General features: G+C 45.8%; 1 protein-coding gene across 1 annotated transcript in view; it reads right to left on the reverse strand.

Moving 5' to 3' along the window:
- Window positions 1-17,399: 17,399 nt before the first annotated feature.
- The window catches only part of EYA2 (EYA transcriptional coactivator and phosphatase 2), a 258,658-nt gene continuing 248,496 nt past the window's right edge, over window positions 17,400-27,561 (reverse strand). The window contains exons 14-16 of the mRNA XM_059899040.1: window positions 26,932-27,053; window positions 24,876-24,976; window positions 17,400-18,151 (exon numbers count right to left, since the gene is read on the reverse strand). Coding sequence (XP_059755023.1) covers window positions 18,071-18,151; window positions 24,876-24,976; window positions 26,932-27,053 — 304 coding nt within the window. The 3' untranslated portion in view covers window positions 17,400-18,070. The remainder of the gene's footprint in view (window positions 18,152-24,875; window positions 24,977-26,931; window positions 27,054-27,561) is intronic.

Raw genomic sequence — 27,561 nt, forward strand, 5'->3', positions numbered from 1 at the left:
CACTCTAGGTAGTTTGAGCAGGAAAGGAATTTATTAAATGATGTTAAGTGACTTGCACATCTTTGGAAGGGAGGGCTGGAGAGAGCCATGAACAATATATAAATTACATCACAGGACCTTCATGTCACTGTCACTGGGCCCAGACACTGCAACTCTCACTAGTGACACTGGTTATGTTCCTTTCGCCTCCTGCTAAATTGAATTCCATGCATCAGAATCCACTTTCATTGCTTTCACCTGTAGGCGTATCTGAATTGGCTAAGCTTAGGTTCCACATGGATGTATCTGATTGAGTCTAAGTACCATCTGGATGTATTTGATTGGCTGAGCCTGGGTACCATTTGGGTGTATCTGATTGGTTGAGCCTAGGTCACATGCTTACAGTCTAACTTCAAGGGAAGTTGGGAAAGTGAGTTTCAGGCTGCTTCTGGTGCAGATTCTTAAGGTGGGAAATTGTCCAAACAAAAGGCCTTGAGTTGACAAAAATGTTGACAAGCACCCACTGAGGAACTGTCAAAAGTATCTTTTATCAGGTCAGTTTTCGAGAGCAGAATTCGCCCAGCTAGTTAAAGCAGAAGGGTTTAGTAAGTCAACTGGTCCGTACTCAGCTGTGTCAATTTGGCTAGGCTGGGACTACGTTTCCCAGAATCCTTATCTTTGAAGGGTTCCAAGTTCGAATTGACCGAAAGAGCAACTCGGGTGAGAGTTTGAAGGCGGAAAGGAAGCAGCAGCTTCTGCTCTTGCAAGGTCGCTGCGGTTTGATGTGGTGACACATAGCTGCAGATGTGCCAGCAGGCTCCAGCGTGTCCTTGCTGTCCTCCGGCTGCGTCCAGGTCTTCCTCCTGACTCCTGGGCCTCAGCACCTCGCCTGTCACTGGACGTTTGGCTGCAGAGGTAATGGTTCCCCATCGATTTCTCTACTGGTGCCCCTCTGCAGCCTCACTTTGGCGGCTAGACGGACCCCTTGGCCTCTCAGATGGCCCGGTTGGTGGCTCCAGAAGTCCCTTTTCAGACCTCACTTCTCTACCTCCTCCCACAGATAACGTGTAAGGTCTAACTCTCGGAATAAACTACCCCAAGGACGTGGGCCAGATCTAGCGGCTTCCCTGATGGCGTGTGACTGACACATTATGAGCATTTACAGAATCACAGGGAGGGCTGAGGAAGCCACACTGCAGGGCTGGGCCCCAGGGGAGCCGCTGCTGCCCCAGGAACAGGAGGCGTCACTGCTGAGTCAGCTTCTGGGGCCAGACCCACGCCCGCTTTGCCTTGGTCTTAACCTGCAGGCTGGTGCCCCATGCCCAGACCTTTCAACTCTCTTAACTCAGCACAAGTCCAGGTGTATTGTGGACACAGCTGATTGGTAGGCCCTTAAATGCTGCAGACCCCTGGCTGCAAGGGAATCTGGGAAATTGAATTTTCAGCTTTCCAGCCTCTTCAGTTCAGGAAGGTAAGCAGCGGGAGGAATGGTTGGATGTTGAAAAAGCCAGTTTTCACCCAGAGATGTGCCTGGGGATCAAACCCTTGGCTTTGCCATCTGGCCCAGGGCTTTCCCTACCCAGGGCTCTCTTTTCAGGGCGTGATGTTAATGGGAAACCGTTGCCTCCCTGGCCCAGCAGATAATCCAAGGCCAGGTCACTTGGGTACCAGGCGACTTGTTAACACAATCGAGTACTGACCTCGGTTCACCTTGATGAACTGAAGGAGGAGAAGGGAACTTCATTTATTCAGCATCTTTCACATTCCTGTTCATTTATGTACATGGCACCCTAATAACCTGCATTTTGCGGCTGAGGATATCAGGCCCAGAGAGACTGAGGAAGCTGCCTGAGGTCACACAGCTAATTAGTGGCAGAAGTGGGACTTGAGCTGTCTGATGACCAAAAAATGCCTGCTCCTAACCATTACCGTATATTTGGTTTTTTTGGCTGTGCAGCACAGCATGCAGGAATCTTGGTTCCCCGACCAGGGATCGAACCCGGGCCCCCTGCCGTGGAAGTGCGGAGTCATAATCACTGGGTTGCCAGGGAAGTCCCCGTATATTTGTTAATACTGGAGGAGCTTTTGTATAGAAGCCATTTATTCACTCTTTCACTCTTTCATTCATTCTTAATTAGGCACCTTTTCTTGGTTAAGCAGTGTCAGGTGCTGGGGACACAATTGTGGACCAAACAGACAGAGGTAGATAATGGGTAGTGGTTAAGATGGGGGTTACAAACTCTGCTTCCTGGACAAGTCAGGGAATAGAAATCAGTGAAACAGGTTGGGAATAAAATTGACATAGACATGTTTTCTTTGTATTTAAATATGTGAGAAGACATTTGTGCATCTATTTTTTTCCCCTTGAAACATGTTGGTTCCTTGGTTTAGTTTTTGTTTTTCCTTTTTTGATAGAAAAATATTTCTCCACTACGAAAAAACCAGCTGGCATGTGTGATGATAAATGGCAACTGATGCTTGGCCTCGGTGTCAGGGACACAGTAGGGCATGGTGGAGACTGTGGCAGATGGGCGAGCCTGGAGACCAGCGTGTAGCAGCTCAAAGGGGCAGCTGCAGTGTGGCTCTTGCTGATCACGTGTGCATGCAGGCCCCATGTTGCCAGATTGCCTTTTTTTTTTTTTTTTAAGGGAGGAGTTGAAAATTTAGATTTTGAGTTACATCTCCCAAGTTCTATATAGTTTGATCAAATTTTGAGAACATATTAATAATCAAATTTATCTGAGGGCTGGATCTGGCCTCTGAGCTGCCAGTTTGCATCTCGTACTCAAGAGCCTTAATTTAGGAGTCAGGGATCCTGGGTTGGAGTCTGAACTCTGCCAGCCTTCTGGCTGTGAGGTCATAGGCAAGCCACAACACTCTGGGCCTCAGTTTCCCCCTTCTGTAAAATGGGACTTCTGAAAACAACATGGTTTGCCGGGCCTTTTTCTAAACCGGTATTTTCCAAACAGTGGGTCATGGAATCGACTAGTGGATTGTGACATGCATCATTTAAAACAAAAATAGAACAGGATGGAAAATAACAGGACGTATCATAGTATTATGGTCAGCATTGCTTTGTGAAACATATATATATATTTTTAAATAGTTTCTTCCTTCTTTCTTTCTTTCTTTCTTTCTTTCTTTCTTTCTTTCTTTTATTTTATTTTATTTTATTTTATTTTGGCTGTGTTGGGTCCTCGTCTCTGTGCGAGGGCTTTCTCCAGTTGCGGCGAGAGGGGGCCACCCTTCATCGCGGTGCGCGGGCCTCTCACTATCGCGGCCTCTCTTGCTGCGGAGCACAGGCTCCAGACGCGCAGGCTCAGCAATTGTGGCTCACGGGCCCAGCCGCTCCTTGGCATGCGGGATCTTCCCAGACCAGGGCCCGAACCCGTGTCCCCTGCATTGGCAGGCAGACTCTCAACCACTGCGCCACCAGGGAAGCCCTGTGAAACATATTTTAGTTATACACACATAATATACATACACCTGTATTTATATGCACACACACGTATCTGTGTTAGACTGGGTCTCAATATAATATGCATTTCTTATTGTGGAGTGACCAAAAAAGTGGCTTTCAAACAAAAAGTGTTCATGTCTGAATGCATTCAGTGCTGGCAACAAATCTGTGAGGTGGGTTCTCTTGTCACCCCCATTTTACAGCTGAGAAAGCTGAGGTTCAGAGAGGTGAAGTTCCCACAAACAGTAAAAGGAAGAGCTGGGATTTGACCCCAGGCCCATGTTTTAACCACCTGCTCTCCCTCCTCTCCAGACAGCACCTGGCATGGCTGTAAGGATGAGAGGAGCTAATGCAGGTCAAGGGCTCAGCCCGGTGCCTGGGACACAGTAGGCGTTTAATAAATGTTAGAAGCCGGGCTTGTGTGTGTAGCTCCCCATTCAACCACACCAGGTGGTCAGTAGGATCCAAGGGCCGAGAGAGGGGAGAGCTGGGCTTCTGCAGTCCTGATACCGTGGAGTGGGGAGGCGGCAACAAGGGCAAAGAGACACCCCCTCCCCTGCAACCAGAGTTCACCAAATACTCATTTTTGGCCAAATACTTATGGTTGAATTTTAAAATTAGTATTTGGCTGGAGCTGGCTTATCCGCCATCCTCGAATGAACTTCTGGATATAAAAAGAAATCCCAACGTTTTGTCCAACAATTTAAACTATTATGACAATGGTACTGTGAAGCATTAGAGCAGCTAACTTTTAAAGCTGGGCTGAGTGTGGGAAGAAGTGCTTCCTGGCCCTGTGGTTGCTGATGGTTCTTGAGGCCACCATGCTGCGCTCTACTGGGACCCCCACGGTGGCTGCAGCCGGTCAATTAATCCTTAACTCTTGGGCCTGAACACATCGTCGATGGCGCTGCAATTTCAGGGAAGCAATCCCTGAAGCAAGGGCTCAGTCGGAAGGAGATGCTTCCGGAATCCTTGCAGTGTTGTTTCCAGGCATGACTTCAGGTGGCACCTGCGCGCAGCTTGGGCCAGCGGAGGGGTCGCACTGCCCTCTGGTGGTCACTGGCAAGCATAGCTTCTCGGTCGCTGAGCTGGCATTATCACGGGGGCTGACAGCGCTGGGGGGAGAATAGACGAGCGCTCTCATCTCAAATTGTCCTTTACCCAGAATGAACTATCAATCCAGGCAACATCCTAGAAGCATCTCAAAATCATTGTGAGTAAAGAAACCAGGCTGCGTTCTGTATGGGCCCGTTTATAGGTACTTGTAGGTCTGGGTGACAGAAATCAGAGTGGTGGAAGGCTGGTAGAGGCTGGGAAGGACCATGGGAGCCCTTTTGGGCACCTGGAGACGTCGTCCATCCTGATCTGGGGGGTGGTTACCCAAGTGTAATCATGTGTAAAAACACATCATGATGCACACTTGAGCTTAGTGCAGTAAAATGTGTGTAGGTTATAAAATGAGAAAATATCTTCAAGTTCACGAGAAATCCCATGACCAGTTTTGTTTTGTTTTTTTGGCCGCACCATGCGTCATGCGGGACCTTAGTTCCCCGACCAGGGATTGAACCCGTGCCCCCTGCAGTGGAAGCGCAGAGTCTTAACCACTGGTCCTCCAGGGAAGCCCCTGATTGGATGCCTTGCCTCTATCCTTCTGCCTCTAAATCATTCCCCCACGCAGCAGCCAGGGTGATTTTTAAAAATATAAGCCAGCTTATGCCCCTCTCCTGCTTGAAACTCTCTGATGTCTTCTCACTGGATTTGGAATAAAATCCAAACTCCAATGAAATCAAAAATCCACAGGCAAAAGGGTCCAACCAGATCTGGCCTGGCCTTGACCTGGCCTTTGTCCTCCAGCCACTCCGGCCTTTTTTTCCGCCCAGCTCGGAAGTTTTGCTTGCCTGGAAGTTCTCCCTGGAATGCTTTCCCTGGCTTTTCTCATCATCCAGGTCTGAGCTCAGGTGTCCTCTCCTCAGAGGTGACCAGACTGTCCATTGTGCCCCCGCGCTGTTCCGATTGCACCTCATCACCCCAGTGTCTCCTTCTGGACTCAGCCAGTGTCTGGGGAGGAAAGCAGCCCTCACTGTTGACAGAACACTGCCTCGCTGTGTATTGTGAAAGCCAAAATCTCACTCAAGAAAAAGACCCTCCATGTTTACCCCTGGACGAGCCCAGGGGCCAGTTGTGGACCCTGAATGTTTCACTGGATGGATACTGTGATCTTGTTCCAAAGGATGTTCTCCGGATCCCCTTTGAAGTTGGCTGACTTAGGCCTCCAAGGCCCACCTTCCCCTCCCCACTGAGGGTTCCATGGCCCCATATCTCTCAACCTCCGGGCAGCTCTTGGAAGGGAACTTGGGTTGTGGCTCAGGCAGGAGAGCAAGCCTGTGACCTCGGGTTCATGAAAGTCGGGATGCCTCTGTGTGTTTTCACCTCTGCTTCCAGAAGCCGAGAAGAGCGCCTGGTAAGTGGGCTTCACCCGGCAGAGTAGAGGAATGGATGTAGCACAGCCGCCCTGAAACATGATAGAGTCCCTGACTTGGACCACTGAGACCCTGCTTTTGGCAATGGTGGCTCAGTGGGGCTGAGGCTTCCTGGGATGGAGCAAGAACGAGGTCGCCTGATTTCCAGAACAGTCTTCCTCAGCCTTTGCACCAGCACCATGAGGCACAGAGCGAAAGGGTGAGTGTTGCTGTTTGGGAGAAACTGGTTAGAAACGGGCCCCCAAGGGAAATGGGCTATTGACAGAGAAGTCTCCAGAACTGACACCTGACCTTCAAGATGTTCTTACGGTAATCCATTCGCAAAGTTCAATATATAAATAAGGCACTCTCCCACTTGTCATCCATGTGTCTGATAGCCCTCTGAGGGTCATTGTTTTGTTGTCCCATATATCCTTCCAAAGTTTCTTTTTGCAAATATTTCTTATTTTTTCTCCCTTTTTACACAAAAGGTGGCATGCAACACACACGGTTCTACAATTGTTCTTCTTCACTTAGTGGTACGTTTAGATCTTTCCAAATTGATCCATAGGGACTGGTCTTGTTCTTTTTTATGGCTGCATAATATTCGATTATGTGTATCTATTTCCATTTAATCAGTCCACTACTGATGGATATTTGGGTTGTTTTCATTCTTTGCTGTTAGAAACAGTGTTGTAGAAAATAACTCTGTGCAGAATTTTCATACTTACGTAAATATATCTGTAGATAGATTCTCAGAAGTGGAATTGCTGGGTCAAACTTACAAATTGGATAAACGTTACCAACTTTCCCTCCTTAGGATTTGTACCAAGTTCAGCTTCCACAAGCAATGCACGAAGCCGCACAGCTCCACCAGTACTGTGAGTCATAAAACTTTCAAATTTTTGTCAATCTGATGAAAAAAATGGTATCGATGTATTCGCATTTCTCTTATTATGAGTAAGACTGAGCATCTTTTTATAAGTTTAAGAACCAGTTATATTTTGAAAAATATATAAAATGTCTGTTCATGGCCTTTGACAATTTTTTATTTGGTTGTTGGCCTATTTATTTCTAAGAGCTCTTTATATATTACAGGGATTAACTCTTGCTCTTGTCTGTGATTTGAATTTCAATTTGGCTTTTGTCTCTACTTATGTTTTTTAATAATTTTTCTTTAAGGTGGTCAAATTTATCAAATTTTTTTTGCAAGGACAATGTCTTATTCAAATTTGTGTCTGTTGTGCCTGGGACACTGCTGGTGCCTTGTAGATGCTCAATGAATATCTGATGAAAAAAATGCCTGGTCCAGTTGGTAACATGAGTGATTGATTTCCTGAGTAGAAATATGAGCCCATGTGATATAATACTACTACTTACTAATAACATTATTTACTATGTGCTGTATAAGTTGAGATGCTTTTGGCTGTAAGTAACTAAGGAAGAACCAACTCAAAATATTTAAACCATAAGGACATTTTAAACTCACATAATAAATTTAACCTATCTTTCCTAAACAGTTATCCTTTTAAGAATTAAGCAATACTTTATCAATGGAAATCTTTGTTGAATCATTCCCGCCACAGCTTCTATTCCAAGCATGTGGATTATTGCCTACAAATGAAGCCAAATTAGAGGAAACAGAATCCAGGGATAGAGAGAAAGAGACCAAATTAAAAAAAATTTAAAGACACATCTTGAATTCTGCATTTGGGGTGGTGGTGGTGATGGGGTCTGAGATCACACATTCCTGAACATTCCTTTCAGTCAAGTAAGCCAAAGACTTCTGTTTTTTAGGCTCCTTTGATTGTATTTGTGTCCTTTGCAATTGGAAAAAATCCCAATGGTAGCTCTCTGACTTCTAAATCCCTTGACAGGCAAATGCCTTCAGCCCCAGAGGTTGACCTGAAGACTTCTTTGGTTCTCTGTCCTTCTGCTGAGCTGGCCAGGAAGTTCTGGAGTCAATGCTCAGACTTCTGGGAGGCCAAGAGCTTTTCTTTGGGAGTGCCGCTTAGTCCAGTTACTCTACTTCTAAGAATGTTCTAGAGAGCTGCAAGATACTGCTGGGGAAACAGTGAAGGAAAGCAGCGTGGGACCACTGAATCTTAGCTATCCATCCATCCATCCATCCATCCATCCATGCATGCATCTATCTTCCATCCATCCATCCATCCATGCATCATCCAACATTCATTAATTGCCATCTCTATTACAGAATGAGAAAGACACTGTCCGTGCCCACTGGCAGCTCTGAGTCATCTAGAATTCAGAGTAAAACACTTACCTTACAGACTGTGGACTGTCAGCACCAGCCTTTGACATTTAGTCATCACAACAGAGAAGTAGTTGACCGTCTAGGCAGTTAATTTCAGGATTAAGGGGCAGGTCTATCTGTTTCACCCCAAGCCTCTTCCTGTGTGGACGGCTGAGAGTCTGCTATTAGTGCCTCTAATGGAATCCTATTAAAATAAAATTTCTTTTTTATAGGTAATTTACTCTTTATTAAACTCTAAACAGAATATTTTTTTGAATTTTATTTTGTTTACTTTTTTATACGGTAGGTTCTTATTAGTTATCCATTTTATACACATCAGTGTATACATGTCAATCCCAATCGCCCAGTTCATCCCCACCCCCCCGCCACTTTCCCCCCTTGGTGTCCATACGTTTGTTCTCTACATCTGTGTCTCAATTTCTGCCCTGCAAACCGGTTCATCTGTACTATTTTTCTAGGTTCCACATATATGCGTTAATATACGACATTTGTTTTTCTCTTTCTGACTTATTTCACTCTGTATGACAGTCTCTAGATCCATCCACGTCTCTACAAATGACTCAATTTGGTTCCTTTTTATGGCTGAGTAATATTCCATTCTATATATGTACCACATCTTCTTTATCCATTCGTCTGTTGATGGGCATTTAGGTTGCTTCCATGACCTGGCTATTGTAAATAGTGCTGCAATGAACATTGGGGTGCATGTGTCTTTTTGAATTATGGTTTTCTCTGGGTATATGCCCAGTAGTGGGATTGCTGGGTCATATGGTAATTCTATTTTTAGTTTTTTAAGGAACCTCCATACTGTTCTCCATAGTGGCTGTATCAATTTACGTTCCCACCAACAGTGCAAAAGGGTTCCCTTTTCTCCACACCCTCTCCAGCATTTGTTGTTTGTAGATTTTCTGATGATGCCCTTTCTAACTGGTGTGAGGTGATACCTCATTGTAGTTTTGATCTGCATTTTTATAATAATTAGTGATGTTGAGCAGCTTTTCATGTGCTTCTTGGCCATCTGTACGTCTTCTTTGGAGAAATGTCTGTTTAGGTCTTCTGCCCACTTTTGGATTCGGTTGTTTGTTTTTTTGATATTGAGCTGCATGAGCTGTTTATATATTTTGGAGATTAATCCTTTGTCCGTTGATTCGTTTGCAAATATCTTCTCCCATTCTGAGGGTTGTCTTTTTGTCTTGTTTGTCCTTTGCTTTGCAAAAGCTTTTAAGTTTCATTAGGTCCCATTCATTTATTTTTGTTTTAATTTCCATTACTCTAGGAGGTGGATCAAAAAAGATCTTGCTGTGATTTATGTCAAAGAGTGTTCTTCCTATGTTTTCCTCTAAGACTTTTATAGTGTCTGGTCTTACGTTTAGGTCTCTAATCCATTTTGAGTTTATTTTTGTGTATGGTGTTAGGGAGTGTTCTAATTTCATTCTTTTACATGTAGCTGTCCAGTTTTCCCAGCACCACTTTTTTATTCATTTTATTTATTTATTTTTGGCTGCGTTGTGTCCTCGTTGCTGCACATGGCATTTCTCTAGTTGTGGCGAGCGGGGGCTACTCTTCATTGCAGTGTGCGGGCTTCTCTTGTTGCGGAGCACGGGCTCTAGGCGTGCGGGCTTCAGTAGTTGTGACATGCGGACTTAGTAGTTGTGGCTCGCGGGCTCTAGAGCGCAGGCTCAGCAGTTGTGGTGCATGGGCCCAGTTGCTCCACGGCATGTGGGATCCTCCCAGACCAGGACTCAAACCCGTGTCCCCTGCATTGGCGGGCGGATTCTTAACCACTGTACCACCAGGGAAGCCCCCAGCACCACTCATTGAAGAGACTGTCTTTTATCCATTGTATATCCTTGCCTACTTTGTCATACATTAGTTGACCATAGGTGCGTGGGTTTATCTCTGGGCTTTCTATCCTGTTCCATTGATCTATATCTCTGTTTTTGTGCCAGTACCATATTGTCTTGATTACTGTAGCTTTGTAGTATAGTCTGAAGTCAGGGAGTCTGATTCCTCCAGCTCCGTTTTTTTCCCTCAAGACCGCTTTGGCTATTCAGGGTCTTTTGTGTCTCCATACAAATTTTAAAATTTTTTGTTCTAGTTCTGTAAAAAATGCCATTGGTAATTTGATAGGGCTTGCATTGAATCTGTAGATTGCTTTGGGTAGTTTAGTCATTTTCACAATGTTGATTCTTCCAATCCAAGAACATGGTATATCTCTCCATCTGTTGGTATCATCTTTAATTTCTTTCATCAGTGTCTTATAGTTTTCTGCATACAGGTCTTTTGTCTCCCTAGGTAGGTTTATTCCTAGGTGTTTTTTTTTTTAATTTTTATTTTTATTTTATTTATTTATATTTTTGGCTGTGTTGGGTCTTCGTTTCTGTGCAAGGGCTTTCTCTAGTTGCGGCAATCGGGGGCCACTCTTCATCGTGGTGCACGGGCCTCTCACTATCGTGGCCTCTCTTGTTGCAGAGCACAGGCTCCAGACACGCAGGCTCAGTAGTTGTGGCTCACGGGCCTAGGTGCTCCGCGGCATGTGGGATCTTCCCAGACCAGGGCTCGAACCCGTGTCCCCTGCATTAGCAGGCAGATTCTCAACCACTGCGCCACCAGGGAAGCCATATTCCTAGGTATTTTATTCTTTTTGTTGCAGTGGTAAATGGGAGTGTTTCCTTAATTTCTCTTTCAGATTTTTCATCATTAGTGTATGGGAATGCAAGAGATTTCTGTGCATTAATTTTGTATCCTGCAAATTTACCAAATTCATTGATTAGCTCTAGTAGTTTTCTGGTGGCATCTTTAGAATTCTCTATGTGTAGTATCATGTCATCTACAAACAGTGACAGTTTTACTTCTTCTTTTCCGGTTTGTATTCCTTTTATTTCTTCTCTGATTGCCACGGCAAGGACTTCCAAAACTATGTTGAATAATAGTGGTGAGAGTGGACATCCTTGTCTTGTTCCTGATCTTAGAGGAAATGCTTTCAGTTTTTCACCATTGACAATGATGTTTGCTTTGGGTTTGTCGTATATGGCCTTTATTATGTTGAGGTAGTTTCCCTCTATGCCCACTTTCTTGAGCGTTTTTATCATAAATGGGTGTTGAATTTTGTCCAAAGCTTTTTCTGCATCTATTAAGATGATCATATGGTTTTTATTCTTCAATTTGTTAATATGGTGTATCGCATTGATTGATTTGCGTATATTGAAGAATCCTTGCATCCCTGGGTTAAATCCCACTTGGTCATGGTGTATGATCCTTTTAACGTGGTGTTGGATTCTGTTCGCTAGTATTTTGTTGAGGATTTTTGCATCTATCTTCATCAGTGATATTGGTCTGTAATTTTCTTTTTTGGTAGTATCTTTGTCTGGTTTTCGGTATCAGGGTGATGGTGGCCTCATAGAATGAGTTTGGGAGTGTTCCTTCCTCTGCAATATTTTGGAAGAGTTTGAGAAGGATGGGTGTTACCTCTTCTCTAAATGTTTGATAGAATTTACCTGTGAAGCCATCTGGTCCTGGACTTTTGTTTGTTGGAAGATTTTTAATCACAGCTTCAATTTCATCACTTGTGATTGGTCTGTTCATATTTTCTATTTCTTTTTGGTTCAGTCTTGTAAGGTTATACCTTTGTAAGAATTTGTCCATTTCTTCCAGGTTGTCCATTTTATTGGCATAGAGTTGCTTGTAGTAGTCTCTTAGGATGCTTTGTATTTCTGTGGTGTCTGTTGCAACTTCTCCTTTTTCATTTCTGATTTTACTGATTTGAGTCCTCTTCCTCTTTTTGTTGATGAGTCTGGCTAATGGTTTATCAATTTTGTTTGTTTATCTTCTCAAAGAACCAGCTTTTAGTTTTATTGATCTTTGCTATTGTTTCTATTTCATTTATTTCTGCTCTGCTCTTTATGATTTCTTTCCTTCTACTAACTTTGGGTTTTGTTTGTTCTTCTTTCTCTAGTCCCTTTAGGTGTAAGGTTAGATTGTTTATTTGAGATTTTTCTTGTTTCTTGAGGTAGGCTTGTATTGCTATAAACTTCCCTCTTAGAACTGCTTTTGCTGCATCCCATAGGTTTTGGATCGTCGTGTTTTCATTGTCATTTGTCTCTAAGTATTTTTTGATTTCCTCTTTGATTTCTTCAGTGATCTCTTGGTTATTTAGTAACGTATTGTTTAGCCCCCATGTGTTTGTGTTTCTTACATTTTTTCCCCTGTAACTGATTTCTAATCTCACAGCATTGTGGTCAGAAAAGATGCTTGATATGATTTCAACTGTCTTAAATTTACTGAGGCTTGATTTGTGACCCAAGATGTGATCTATCCTGGAGAATGTTCCATGTGCACTTGATAAGAAAGTGTAATCTGCTGTTTTTGAATGGAGTGTCCTCTAAATATCAATTAAATCTATCTGGTCTATTGTGTCATTTAAACCTTGTGTTTCCTTATTAATTTTATGTCTGGATGATCTGTTCAGTGGTGTAAGTGAGGTGTTAAAGTCCCCCACTATTATTGTGTTACTGTCGATTTCGTCTTTTATAGCTGTTAGCAATTGCCTTATGTATTGAGGTGCTCCTATGTTGGGAACATATATATTTATAATTGTTATATCTTCTTTTTGGATTGATCCCTTGATCATTATGTAGTGTCCTTCCTTTTCTCTTGTAACATTCTTTATTTTAAAATCTATTTTATCTGATATGAGTATTGCTACTCCAGCTTTCTTTTGATTTCCATTTGCATGGAATATCTTTTTCCATCCCCTCACTTTCAGTCTGTATGTGTCCCTAGGTCTGAAGTGGGTCTCTTGTAGACAGCATATATATGGGTCTTGTTTTTGTATCCATTCAGCGAGCCTGTGTCTTTTGGCTGGAGCATTTAATCCATTCATGTTTAAGGTAATTATCGATGTGTATGTTCCTATTACCATTTTCTTAATTGTTTTGGGTATGTTTTTGTAGGTCCTTTTCTTCTCTTGTGTTTCCCACTTAGAGAAGTTCCTTTAGCATTTGTTGTAGAGCTGGTTTGGTGGTGCTGAATTCTCTTAGCTTTTGCTTGTCTGTAAAGCTTTTGATTTTTCCAGCAAATCTGAATGAGATCCTTGCCGGGTAGAGTAATCTTGGTTGTAGGTTCTTCCCTTTCATCACTTTAAATATGTCATGCCACTCCCTTCTGGCTTGTAGAGTTTCTGCTGAGAAATCAGCTGTTAACCTTATGGGAGTTCCCTTGTATGTTATTTGTCCTTTTTCCCTTGCTGCTTTCAATAATTTTTCTTTGTCTTTAATTTTTGCCAATTTGATAACTATGTGTCTCGGCGTGTTTCTCCTTGGGTTTATCCTGTATGGGACTCTGCGCTTCCTGGACTTGGGTGGCTATTTCCTTTCCCATGTTAGGGAAGTTTTTGACTATAATCTCTTCAAATATTTTCTCGGGTTCTTTCTCTCTGTCTCCTCCTTCTGGGGCCCCTATAATGCGATTGTTGTTACTATTTTTTTTTAAAAGAGATTATTTATTTATTTATTTTAAAAATATTTATTTATTTATTTATGTCTGTGTTGGGTCTTCGTTTCTGTGCAAGGGCTTTCTCTAGTTGCGGCAAGTGGGGGCCGCTCTTCATCGCGGTGCACGGGCCTCTCACTATCACGGCCTCTCTTGTTGCGGAGCACAAGCTCCAGACGCGCAGGCTCAGTAATTGTGGCTCACGGGCCGAGTTGCTCCACAGCATGTGGGATCTTCCCAGACCAGGGCTCAAACCCGTGTCCCCTGCATTGGCAGGCAGATTCTCAACCACTGTGCCACCAGGGAAGCCCTGTTACATTTAATGTTGTCCCAGAGGTCTCTTAGGCTGTCTTCATTTCTTTTCATTCTTTATTCTGTTCCACAGCAGTGAATTCCACCATTCTGTCTTCTGGGTCACTTATCCGTTCTTCTGCCTCAGTTATTCTGCTATTGATTCCTTCTAGTGTATTTTTCATTTCAGTTATTGTATTGTTCATCTCAGCTTGTTTGTTCTTTAATTCTTCTAGGTCTTTGTTAAACATTTCTTGCATCTTCTCGATCTTTGCCTCCATTCTTTTTCTGAGGTCCTGGATCATCTTCGCTGTCATTATTCTGAATTCTTTTTCTGGAAGGTTGCCTATCTCCACTTCGTTTGGTTGTTTTTCTGTGGTTTTATCTTGTTCCTTCATCTGGTACATAGCCCTCTGCCTTTTCATCTTGTCTTTCTGTGAATGTGGTTTTTGTTCCACAGGCTGCAGGATTGTAGTTTTTCTTGCTTCTGCTGTCTGCCCTCTGGTGGATAAGGCTATCTAAGAGGCTTGTGCACGTTTCCTGATGGGAGGGACTGGTGGTGGGTAGAGCTGGCTGTTGCTCTGGTGGGCAGAGCTCAGTAAAACTTTAATCTGTTTTTCTGCTGATGGGTGGGGCTGGGTCCCCTCCATGTTGGTTGTTTGGCCTGAGGCAACCCAACACTGGAGCCTACCCAGCTCTTTAGTGGGGCTGATGGCAGACTGTGGGAGGGCTCATGCCAAGGATTACTTACCAGAACTTCTGCTGCCAGTGTCCTTGTCCTCACGGTGAGCCACAGCCACGTCCTGCCTCTGCAGGAGACCCTCCAACACTAGCAGGTAGGTCTGGTTCAGTCTCTATGGGGTCACTGCTCCTTCCCCTGGGTCCCGATGTGCACACTACTTTGTGTGTGCCCTCCAAGAGTGAAGTCTCTGTTTCCCCCAGTCCTGTCGAAGTCCTGCAATCAAATCCCGCTAGCCTTCAAAGTCTGATTCTCTAGGAATTCCTCCTCCCATTGCCGGACCCCCCGGTTGGGAAGCCTGACATGGGGCTCAGAACCTTCACTCTAGTGGGTGGACTTCTGTGGTATAAGTGTTCTCCAGTTTTTGAGTCACCCACCCAGCAGTTATGGGATTTGATTTTATTGTGATTGCGCCCCTCCTACCGTCTCACTGTGGCTTCTCCTTTGTCTTTGGATGTAGGGTATCTTTTTTGGTGAGTTCCAGTGTCTTCCTGTTGATGATTTTTCAGCAGTTAGTTGTGATTCCGGTGCTCTTGCAAGAGGGAGTGAGTGCACGTCCTTCTACTCCGCCATCTTGAGCCAATCTCCCTAAGCAGAATTTTTTCTGACAGCAGGTTTTGATGGTGGCAGAAAGGGAGGGCTGGATAGTGCATGATTACAAGTGGGTGCCTGAGTGGCAGGGGTACCAATCAATGGGGAGACAGGGAGGATCCAGGAGCGTTCACATGGCTGACTCCCTGGGAGGTTCTGCTCCAGTTCCTTTCTCTACTCCAGCCAGAAGTCAATTCATCCAGTAAAACTCCTCCACTCATTACAAAAAATCTAAGTAGGCAAATAATAGTGAGGTGGACCCACATGTTCTAGGCAACTAACTCTAGGGATTCTTTACCTCCATTTAACCATCCATCCATCTAACTATTACACCATTCTTGCGCCCACATATCCAGCCATCACAGTATTACTATCAATCACCCATCAACCATCAGTCGTTCCATCCAACTACTCAAACATCCATCCATCCATTTAGCCACTCACTCACCCTCCTAACCATCTGTCCATCTTTCCATAAAGCCATGCAACCATTCACTCATCCAAACAACCACCTATCCATTCATCTCACCATACAACCATTCAGTCTTCAATTCAGTCATCCATCCATTCATAATCTATATAGCTATCCATCTAGTCATCCCAACAATTATCCATTTATTCTTCCGTTCTCCAATCACCTTGCTAAACATCCACCTTCAAATCACTCAAGCATCCAGTCACCTAACCAACCATCCATCCACCCACCCGTTTAGACATCTATTCAGCCATTTTTACAAATATCCATTCACCCAATTACCTAACTATGATTCCAATTATACTTTAATCCTTCCTTCCACGTCATCTATAATGGGATTCCAATTTATGTCAGTATCCACTCTGTAGATTGATTCCAAGAACGACACTCGTGCTTGATTTGGGGGAATACAGAGATGAAACCAACAGCACCTGCCCCCAGGGAGCTCAGAACCTAGCCAGGGAGTCTGTCTCACCCTTGGTGATGACTTTCCATCTATCAGATTCTAGCTCTGAGACTCCAATCATCCATCAAGTCATCTCCCATCTCCACTGACACGGATGCCAGCCAATTGGTGACCCTGGATTTCACCAACATAAATAGAGGGAGAAGCCTATACTTATGCTTAGCATCCAATCAAACGGATCGAGGCCGTACTTGGAACTCTGTGGGCAGCAACAGAGCTCAAGATGTCCTTGGAACTTCTCCAGATGTCCCTCCCTGTTCCCTACACTGGATCCTTGGCTCATCCGCTGGAAAATGAAGTCCTACCAATGGCATGGAGGTCAGTTCTAGTTTCCATCCCAACCCCCATTTTCCCCAGTTCTTTTAGTAGTAGCTCACTGATTCCTCCTTTGGGGGACAAGCTCTCCCCAGCTTTCTGCTCATGAGAGATTGAACCCTATCCAGCTCCATGGGCAGCTCATGACTCAGGTTTGACACAATCTTGGGGCTTTTGCTAGAACCCCTGTGCAGAAAGTGCTCTCTTTCTGCTGGTATGGTTTTGCCAAAAGATTCTTGGAGCCATCTTTGCCACACAGGGAAGAGCCTGCCCGAGAAGTAAAACCACACAGGAGAGCTTCCCTGGTGGCGCAGTGGTTAAGAATCCGCCGGTCAATGCAGGGACATGGGTTCGAGCCCTAGTCCAGGAAGATCCCACATGCCGCGGATCAACTATGCCCGTATGCCACAACTACTGAGCCTGCGCTCTAGAACCCGTGAGCCACAACTACTGAAGCCTGCGCGCCTAGAGCCCGTGCTCTGCAACAAGAGAAGCCCACACACCGCAGTGAAGACTGGCACCTGCTCGCTGCAACTAGAGAAAGCCTGTGCACAGCAACGAAGACCCAATGCAGCCAAAAATAAATAAATAAATAAAAAGAAAAGAAAGAGTGGGGCTTTTATTAAAAAAAAACAAAACAAAAAACCACACAGGAGAAAGTCACTTGATCACCTGGATCCAGCTATGGCTGAAGACAGTATCACCCAAAGTTCCTGGAGACAATTTTCTTTTTTCTTTGGCTTAAGGCAGTTTGAGTTGGATTTTATACTTCCATAACTGAAAAGGTTTTGGAAAACAACAACACATTCAGAAGCCTCAAAAGCAGTAATAAAGTAGTGACACTCTACCCCACTTCAAAATGTAAACGTGGTTTTATTTAATGCCTTTTTCCGTCACAAAGTACTGCCTCCTCCCCAGGGTCCCCTCTTCCTAGAAAACAAGATGGCAGCATAAGGCACGTGCACTGTCCACATGACATCAGGTTACGTTCTTAAAAACAAAAATAAGCAATAGTCTCCCCCACAGCCCCGAATCGCCTCCCTCTGTTCAAAGAATGATTGTCCCCTCAAAGCACAACTCAGAGCAGAGAGGCTTAAATTAGAGCTGTGCACTGCGCCACATGCCAGCTGAGAAAACAAAAACCAACAACACAGGTACAAGAGCGTAATACCAGAGTAATGAGATTAGTCCATAAATTAAAGTGGAGAAAAAAAAGAGCCTGTCCCCTCCTCATCACCAGCCCTCCCCCGAATCAGGAATTCCTTGCTTGTGAGCCTTGCAGAAAAGTCTGGACTCAGAGCCAGCCCTTTTTCCCAAAGTTAAATATTCCAAAGCCACTGCTGGGTACTGTGTTTCTCTGGACCCGCGTTGGAACTGAAAGGACAGCTTCTGAGATGGTCACCGGACACGTCCTCTTGGCGGGAGGGACCCTGCCTGGTGTCTAGCATCTGGCAGGGGAGGTGGGGAAAACCGGGGGCCTGGGCGGGTGGGCTGCCTCTCTGATGGCAGGTGGCGAGGCTGCGGGTTCTGCTATAAATACTCCAGCTCCAGGGCGTGCCTCAGCGCCTCCAAGTCCGCGTGGCAGGATATCCGCCAGAAAGGCATGTTGTGCTGGAACACAGAACACCAGCCACACGGTTACGGCTCTGCGCAGTGCTTCCCACAGCCCCCCAGGATCCCACGCCCATAGTTAGAGCCTTAGGAGAATTCACACTGAGTCAGTGTAGCAAGTGGGCATTTCCCAAACCGGGAGCACAGAACATCGTTGGTGGACCCCTACGTGGTCAGGCATCCTTTCTATTCCTTCTGAGTCTGTTTTTAAAAAAAAAAATTATTTATTTACTTATTTTTAATTTTGATTGGAGTATAGTTGCTTTACCATGTGTTAGTTTCTGCTGTACAGCAAAGTGAATCAGCTATACGTATACATATAACCCCCTTTTTCCTTCCCATTTAGGTCACCACAGAGCACCGAGTAGAGTTCCCTGTGCTGTACTGTACAGTAGGTTCTCATTAGTTATCTATTGATATTTTATACATAGTACTGTATATATGTCAATCCCAATCTCCCAGTTCCCCTCCCCGCCCCCCCCACCTGAGCCTATTCTGATTGGCTTATCCTGCAGTGTCCGACATGTGGACTGTTTGACCCTCTCTCCTCTGTTGGGACCAGCGTGGTCTTAGGCAGCATGCTGACATGGAATTAAATCACACAGCAAGAGAGCTATTCCGTTTTAAAAATGTGTTCTCAATCCTGCTACTTCAGATAGAAAGTCTTGACTAGATGCTACTGTGTCTTCAACCCCTCCCTAACTCTCACTAATCTCCATTTGAACAGATAGGGCTGGTCCCAGAGAGTCTTTTTTATCTTTTCCTTTTCTTTACAGCAGGTGATGCTTGCTCTGTGTTATTGTCATGCTATCAAGTTTTCAATTTTAAACATAAGTGCATCTATTGAAAGGGAAACATTAAGTAGGTAACAGTACAGGCAGCATGCAGATACAGCAAAAGTTGTAATTGGTGTAAAAGAAGTCTTATGCTGATTATGGAAAGAGATCACTCATGTGGAGAGAAAAATTTGCAAAATATTGATACTTCCATAGCGTGAGGGTTAAATGTTTCAGTGCCCTTTTGCAAAGCTCTGTTCTACCACCATTAGCTGGGTGATCTTAAATAATTTACTTTGGTGCTTGTCTGTAAAATGGGGATAATACTTGCTGTATACTATGTGTATCTTATATTACAGATGAGGAGACTGAGGCACAGAGAGGTCTGTCTGACTCCAGAGAAAAAACTTGACTGCCTGTTTATCACAGGAAAATGTGACCGTTGACTAAAGTTGTTGCCTGTCCAACAGCCATCCTCCCTTCTTCCTACTTCCAGAACCCAGAATTTGGCAGCGCCGTGCCCGAGAGGTAGGGGATGAGTTATGATTGTCTAAGCAAGTGATGACAACCCCAGCCTTGTTAACCAGGGGTTTGTCCTGTATCCTTCTGACTTGTGACCCGTTGAAGCCAATGAGGAAGTTGGCTGGGGGCTTCTGGGAAAGGTTTTCCTCCATGATTAGAGAGGGGCACCTGAGGAGAACTCCTTCCTCCTTACTTGCCCTTTTTATTTGGATGCTGACATGTTAGTATGTGATATCTGGAGCCGTGGCAGCTGCTTTGGGATTATGAGGCAAAATATCAGAAAAGAAAATGCCAAAGATGGTTAGAAAGGTAGAGCAAAATGATGGAAAGGGATGCTTGGTGAATTTTTAGACCCATGGAAACAACCTAGGATACACCTACTTGTAATCTTTTTTTTTTTTAAATTGGAGTATAGTTGTTTTACAATATTGTGTTAGTTCCTACTTCTAATCTTGTTAGGTGAGCAAATGTTTAAGTCCTCATTACATAGGTTTTCTGCTACCTGCAGCTACAAGATACTGAGCCTCCTCAAGACAGTCATTGACCTTCAGTTATTTACTGAGTGAACAGAGGGTGATGAACATATGGATGCCCCAAGTTCTTGTGGTAGTTCTGCTGCCCCTTGAGGTTCTATGCCCACAGGGTAGAAACTATACAGGTGTCCTTTTGGTTCCAGGAGCACAACGACCCTTTCCTGGGGCTCTGCACTTTTGATAGTTGGGTCAGGGAAGGCCTCTCTAGGGGGGTGACATTTAAGCAGGACCCAGAGAACACAAAGGAGGGAGCCATGCAAATGTGTGGGGAGGTAGTCGAGGTAGAAGACAGCAAGTGCAAAAGGCCTTGAGGAGGGTTTGAGCTTGAAATGTCATATTCACTGCTGCCTTGCATGGCTCCTGGCACATAGTGGGCGCTTAATAAATATTCGTGGAAGGAATGAAAAGAGGAAGGCTGGGAGGAAAGACAGGAAGGTGAGTTTCTCAAGCAAAGCCCTCAATGGACACATCTTTTTCTCTTTTGCCCAAAGGAAGCAGAAGACTATCCATCATGGGCAACATATGCCAGCTCTTTAATGCCTTTCAGCTCCCCCACCCTCCCCTCACCCCAGCCAAGCCTTTCATTCTCTGCAAAGATGGATGCTGGTCACCACCTGCCCAATCCAGTCCCTCTTCAAAGAGTGTAATTCATTTTTTCTGGGAGGAAATGAGCAAAGGGGAAGAGACTATCTCAGCCATCTCCCTCCCAGGCCTGGTGGCTCCAGAGCGTAGGTAGATTTATCACTTGTGGAGAGGGGGAGACAAATGACCCACTAAAATGGAGATATTAACAACACTGTCAGCAGAAACAGTTGAAGCCCCTCGTCCTGTCACCGTATTTCATGCTGCTCAGGCGTCCAGTGGCCTGGGCTAATGAGTCCCATCCATCAGGCCGGGAGAGCTGCTGGTGCACAGGCTTTCTCACTAATGGGCTGGGGCTGCTGCTTTAGACACTGCGGGGGTTCTTAGGGGAGCTTGGTGCATGGGGTGTGTGCCCCAGTCTTCTTTGGTGGACTCCACTCTCTTCTGACCAGGTCAGGGGTGCAGACTGACAGTGTTTGAAACTCCTAAGTCCACCTCCTTCCTGCCAGGCGTTTGGAGCAAAACACACAGCAGTTTTCATGTACCAGCTGTGTGACCTTAGGTAAATTAATGAACCTCTCTGAGTCTGAAACATGTTCCCTATAAAATGAAGCGGAATGGTACCCACTTCGCAGGGGGAGGGGGTTGGAGGATTAAATAAAATGATGATGTCAGTAATAAAGAGTAGTGGTTAAGGCCTGGGGTTAAGTAGGGTGCCAGTTACCGCCCTGCCACATGCCAGCTGGGCTGGAGACTGCCAGCTGGCTCCCAACACCCTTTCTTCCCTCTCTCTCAGCGCTTTTTTTTTTTTTTTTTTTTTTCTTTTCTTTTCTTTTGCTAGGAACTTGGTGGCTGAGAATAAAGGGTACATCTCCCAGCTACCTTTGTGGCAAGGTGTGATCATGTGACTCAAATCTGGCCAATGGGGTCTGAGCAGCAGTGATGTTGACCTATATCAGCTGTGCTCTTAAAACGAAGAGGAGTCCTTCCCCTTTTCTTCCTGGTGGCTGGAGTGCAGACGTGGGCGTGGTGAGGAACCGTCTTGGACTTTGTGGAAAGAGCAGTACTGGGACTGGCAGAGCAGCAAGACAGAAGGGGCCCGGGTCCCTGGTGCTGTCCCAGCTGTCTGGGCGGCTAACGAGAGATGAAGAAAGCTCTCCACTGTTTAAGCTGCTGTCTGGCATCTCTGGCAAAGCAAACTCCACAGAACCTGGGCAGCCCTGGCCCCGCTGGAGCCCACCCCATCCACACCCTCAGCCGGGTCATAGCAACGTGCTTCTCCTGTGGACTTGGAGCAAACAAGAGATTTCGGTGAGTTTTCATGTTATGTGAAAACTGGCATTCTTGTTTTCTTTTTCTGCTGGCTCCCCAGGAGAGAGAACCTCCTCTGAATTTCTGAAGGTGGATTTAGCCTTCTCCCCTCCCCTGGCCCTGGGGAGTAGTAATCACACAGCTTCGGGCTGTTGAGGGCTAACTAGGCATGGTTTCTCTGCTGGGCCCCATGCGCCTGTTCTCAGCAAGTGTGACAGATTAAAAAGGCAGCTCAGAGAGGGTTGCCATCTGCTGAAGGCTACACAGCCAACAGTGGCAGAGCTAGGATTTAGAGCAAAATGCACTCCCCTGGTCACCTGTTTCTGTGAGAGCAGGGCGGCTGTAGGGTGAGGTGAGGGAGGCGCCCGGGACACAGAACTTGAGGAGGCACCTCTGTCAGCTCTCCCTCCTCCTGGCCCCCTATGCGAGGGCGACCCCAGACCAGCAGGTCTCAAAGGAGAAGCCCGCCCATTAGGGGTGACTTGGCAATTTCTAGGGGTGTGATTTTTGACTGTCGTCCTGATTTGGGGGCACTGCAGGTGGGGGCAGGTCTCCTGCCTCATCCCACACACCTTCCACCTGAATGACTTTCAGATGTCCTGCCAGATAATTTAAGTAAGCACAAACCCGTTCTTAATAACCTGAGTGTAGACCCTTAACTCCACTTTACTTGTCACATATAAATAGAGCATTTTTCTCATGCTTTTAATAAAACCCGACTTTCCCAGGGCTGCAATTACCGTGTCAACTGGGGAAGTCTCTTTGTTTTATTCAGAACCTTCCCATGGGTTGCTTCGCAGTTTGGAGCAGTCACGTGACAGCTGCGGCACCTCGCTGGCTTCGTGAATGGCCAAGACCGCACACCTGTGTCCCCTGTGTTTGCCGGCTCACATCCTCAGTGATGGCACATTTGGGTGTGAGATTTTGTGCTCAAATGTTCACATACTGAAGCACACGTTACTGTGAGTATAAATGACTTTCCCTTATTTCTCTTTGATGTATCATCGGATGTTGATCTCCTGGACATTACGGTTATAAGGAGGTTTTATTATCCATTAGTATTTCATTTCAGGAGAGTAAACCGTCATTTCAAAACATCTGCTACGCTGCCCTAAGAAACGTCCTTTGACTGGTGAGAAGGTGGGTGAACGGCAGCCACTGCTCCATGGATGTCCCTGTCATTCTCCAGGTGAGAACCGGAGGGCATGTGGGGGGGGTGCCCGCGGCCACGGGCCTAAGCGGGTTCTCTACCCAACTTTGATAGAAGCAAAGTGGGTTCTCAACCCAACTTTGATAGAAGCAGAGTTTATTTTGATCGCTGTCACATGCTTAGGGCAGAGGTTATTTTCTATTAGATCTGAACTTGGAAGAGGGGCTCTAGAATCCCCCTTCCATCCTGGCAGTGGGCTTCAAGTAGTCTCACCAGAGACCATGCTCTTGACCTGGCACACTGGTGCTGGATTCATGTGATGATTCACGCTACTGTTTTGATCATATTCTGGTGTATCACCCCTACTATTTACTTAATATTTTTTCCTCTGAATCAATTCATTTTTAAAGTTTAAGAAATATGCTTTAAAAAGAAGTGCTCAGGGTAAAAGCTGAAGTCCCTCCAAAGGCCCCAGGCACCTCCCTGACTGCACCTCCTGCCCCGCCCCACTCGCCTGGTGCGTCGCGCAGCCAGCAGCTATGCCAGCTCCCTGCAGGATGCTCCAGCCTTGCGACCTCTGAACTTCTTGGTTCCTCTCCGGGAACTCCCTCCCTCTGATACTCACTTGGCTCACTCGCTCTCCTCCTCCCATCTTTGCTCAGCTGTCACCTCGCAGAGAGGCAGGCTTGACCACCACGTACACATGTAGCTGCCCCTCTCTTAGAATCTCCTCTGTTCCCCATTCTCTACTTTATTTTTCGCCAAAGCTCTGGTCATCATCTGACACGCATGTTACACTTAGGGGTTGATTGCTCGTTCCCAGGCTGTGAGCTGAGCGAGGGGTGACAGCCCTGTCTGTTCTGCTCACTGCAGGACGCCCAGCGCCTGCAACAGTAGCTGGCACACAGTAGGTGCTCAGCTAATGGAGCTTACACACCAGCTGGAGAGTCGGTGATGAAGCCACCAATCACACAGGTAATTCTTTCATGACAGGAGGGGATAATGCCCTGAAGAAGGAATAGGGACAGCTGGGGCAGGGAGTTGCAGGCAGGCCTGACTGAGCTGGAGTGGGAGCTGGTGAGAGAATTTCTTCCCTCTGGAAGTGTTGCTGAGGCTGAAAGGATGAGTCCGGGAGAGCTGGGAAAGCGGAGGAGCCTTCCAGGTGGATGGAACAGTATATGCAAAGCCTTCTAAGCACCCCTCTCTCGGAACCCTCGGGGTCCTCCATCTTCTCATGAGTTCCATCCGCTGAAACCCCTAAACATTTTTTGCATTTCCTTTGAATCTGTTTCTGGGGCAGGAAGGGGGAAACCACGTCCCCCAAATTAAGCTCTGTGACATTAACCATCTGCTTCCCAGGCCTCTCTGGGTGGGGGGTGGCAGGCTCTCTGGGATGCTGTTGACAGGTCCAGATCCAGGGCTTTGGCAGCTGTTTCTTTTCCAAGAACAGAGCTGTGGCCACCAGAACCCCCCTGCCCCTCTCCTCATGGGCCTGAGATCACAAATGCAGGATTTTCTTTTTCATTAGCTTAATGCTGTCTTTATTAACTGGGAAGGGTTCCTGGAACATATGATCAGTAAGCATTAAATAAAACACACACACATGCACCAGCCCCCCGACCAGCCTGCCCTGACAGAGGGTCTCTCGGCTCCCGAGCAGTTGTCCCAGAAACAACGCAGGGCTACCGGGGTGGCAGCCAAAGGCCCGGGGGGGGATTTGCAGGAAATTACTCAGGATGCTTCTGCGATTTCCAAATGGGAGGGGACGGGCGAGCAAAGAGCCTGGGAAGGAGACAGACAGGCTCAAGAGAGGAGGAAAAAGCAGCCGGAGAGACGGACGGAGTGAATACCTTTTTCGCCCCCTGCTCCTCTTCCACGCCATCGCCAATCACGATGTAGACGGCTTTTCTGCCGAATCTCTGCATTATCCTCTCAAAGCAGCTCTCCTTCCCTGCACGGAAGAAGGAAAGAAAGAAAAGACACTTGGTGAGGACCCAGGATTGAGGTGACTAATAACCGCTAATCAAGAACTCACTTTGTACAGCCTTCTTACAAAGGTCTTCGTAGGGACCAGGTATTAATCATTTCATCCTCAAGCAAACTTCGAGGCGTCACTGTCCCCATCCCATGTGACGGATGACAGTGCAGAGGCACAGAGAGGTTAAGTGGCTTGCCCACGGTGACACAGCAGGAGAGGCAGTGCGGGGGTTTGAGACAAGCCCTGGCGTCTATGCAGCTGTCCGGTGTAGGAGTGATGGGCCCATTATACAGGTAAGGACACGAGGCTCTGAGAGGTGCCCTGGACATGATCTGCCCAGGATCCCCAGAGTTAGTTAGGAAGCAGAGGTGCCAGGATTCACGTGTCCGAGGTGGGCAGCCTGGCGACAGAGTGGCCCTCGTGCGACTCGGCTGTTCGTTGTTTTCTTGCTCCCTATAGATGATCACCTTTTTGTATTTATTTTCCTTCTTCCCAGTGTCTGGGCAGCAGCATCGATCCAGGCACACTAAATTCAGATCTTAGCTCATCCTGTTTCAGCAAGTTTAGTAACCATCATCATAATGAGAAGAGCACTAAAAAGAACAGCTGTCACTCAGCAGATGCCAGCATAGAGTAGGCTAAGTGCTTCACCGCCCCATCGGGATTTCTTAGCCTCCGTGTTACTGACATTTTGGGCTGGCTAAATTCTTTGCTGCCCTGAGCACTGAAGGATGTTTGTTTAGCAGTATCTCTGGTCTAGAACTTCAGTAAAGGCAAAAACTGCTCTAAGAAAATGCTTCCAAAGTGCATACCATATATTTGTTCTTGCTCCAGAAAAAAAACAGGTAAACATTTCTAATTAAAAACAACTAGGCTTTGTATTATTATACATTTTTAGGTGATACAAGAAAAAAAAAAATCAGCCTCCTCCCCCACAAGAAAAATCAGTATTACTTGCCCTGATGACAAACGATGCTGTTAATTTCTAGTTATTGAATTCTCTTATCTGATGAAAGTTCTAAGCCTAAGGCTTGTTTTCTTTGTTAATAAAGGAGATTAGCAAGTATTAAAGAGGTGTTAAAGCAAGATAACACTAAATTGAGACCATCTCTTTGAAAGAGCATTAAAAAAACAATAGTTTTCTGTGTGGTTTGAGGTTAGATTAGTTAATGGCCATACTACCTAAATTAAAACCACCTCATATACCATCCTGGGGCGGGGGGAACTGTCTTCCTCTGCTTCCTTAGTAATGGAATTTCATGAGTTTTACCTGGGCTCACAGTCACTTAGCTATGGACTACATTTCCCAGCTTCCCTTGCAATTAGTTGTGGCCATGTGACTAAGCTGGGTTAATAGGAAGTGAGTAGAAGTAACATGCACCTCCTTCTGAGCCTTGGCTTTACAATAATGGACGCGCATTACTCCTTCCTCTTTTCCCCCTTCTCATAAGCTGGAATGACAATATGGCGGAATCTGATTTGACCATGTACATGAGGGTAAAATTATAGGGGATGGTGGTAAAATAAAACGGGAAGAACCTGGCTTCCTGGGTGAGTATGAGGACAGAGTCACCCCATCAGCCTGGATCACTCACCTCTGGTCTGTTGACATCCGAGGGAGAAATAAGCTTTGGCCCTGATGTAATTAAGCCCTTGTATGTGGGGTGTATTTGCTACAGCAGCTTTGCAGGTATCCTAACTAATACACACACTTTGGAAAACTGCAATCCTAACCAATTTCTCTAGAAGCAGAGGTTAAACCCAGTGGGTCTATGAGGGTTGTTTGGGGGATTCGGGAGATTTGTCCATGCCCATGGACAAGCTCTTTAACTTCCCTAGTGTCGTTTTCCTTAAACTTGCCAAACCTGGCAGGCAAAGCTGACCTTACCCTCCCTCCCCGTACCAGTCTGAGGTCTGGGCTCCCCTACCTGTCTTGGTTGCACTGTAGATGTTCTCAATAGGAAACACGGAGCCCAGTCCGTACAGCAGGACTTTGGCCAGGGCAGGAATTAGTTGAGTGGTGGTGACCAGCACGTTGACACAATTGGGCCTGAGGACAAAGGAGATGGTGAGTCAGAACTCCAAGGTACCACAAGGCCAGGCCTCCTCCCCCTGCAGCTGAGCCTGGAGTCGGTGGGAATTCTGATGGGGTTTGGAGGCTCTGGCTAAGTCGTCTTCAGGTGAGGCTAGAGCTCAAGGATCCTCCAAGCTATTCCTCTCTTTTAAGCCTGAAGCTGCCTGACACATTGAAATCTAACACAAGTGTAATATTTTTCCTATTTAAAAAGCAAATGTTAGGGACTTCCCTGGAGGTCCAGTGGTTAAGACTTCGCCTTCCAATGCAGGGGGTGCGGGATCGATCCCTGGTCAGGGAGCTAAGATCCCACACGCCTCGTGGCCAAAAAACCAAAAAAAGTAAAACAGAAGCAGTATTGTAACAAATTCAATAAAAACTTTAAAAAAAAATGTTGGGCTTCCCTGGTGGCTCAGTGGTTAAGAATCTGCCTGCCAATGCAGGGGCCACGGGTTCGAGCCCTGGTCCAGGGGGATCCCACATG

This window comes from Balaenoptera ricei, chromosome 15 (genome assembly GCF_028023285.1).
Source record: "Balaenoptera ricei isolate mBalRic1 chromosome 15, mBalRic1.hap2, whole genome shotgun sequence".
Classification (NCBI taxonomy): Eukaryota; Metazoa; Chordata; class Mammalia; order Artiodactyla; family Balaenopteridae; genus Balaenoptera; species Balaenoptera ricei.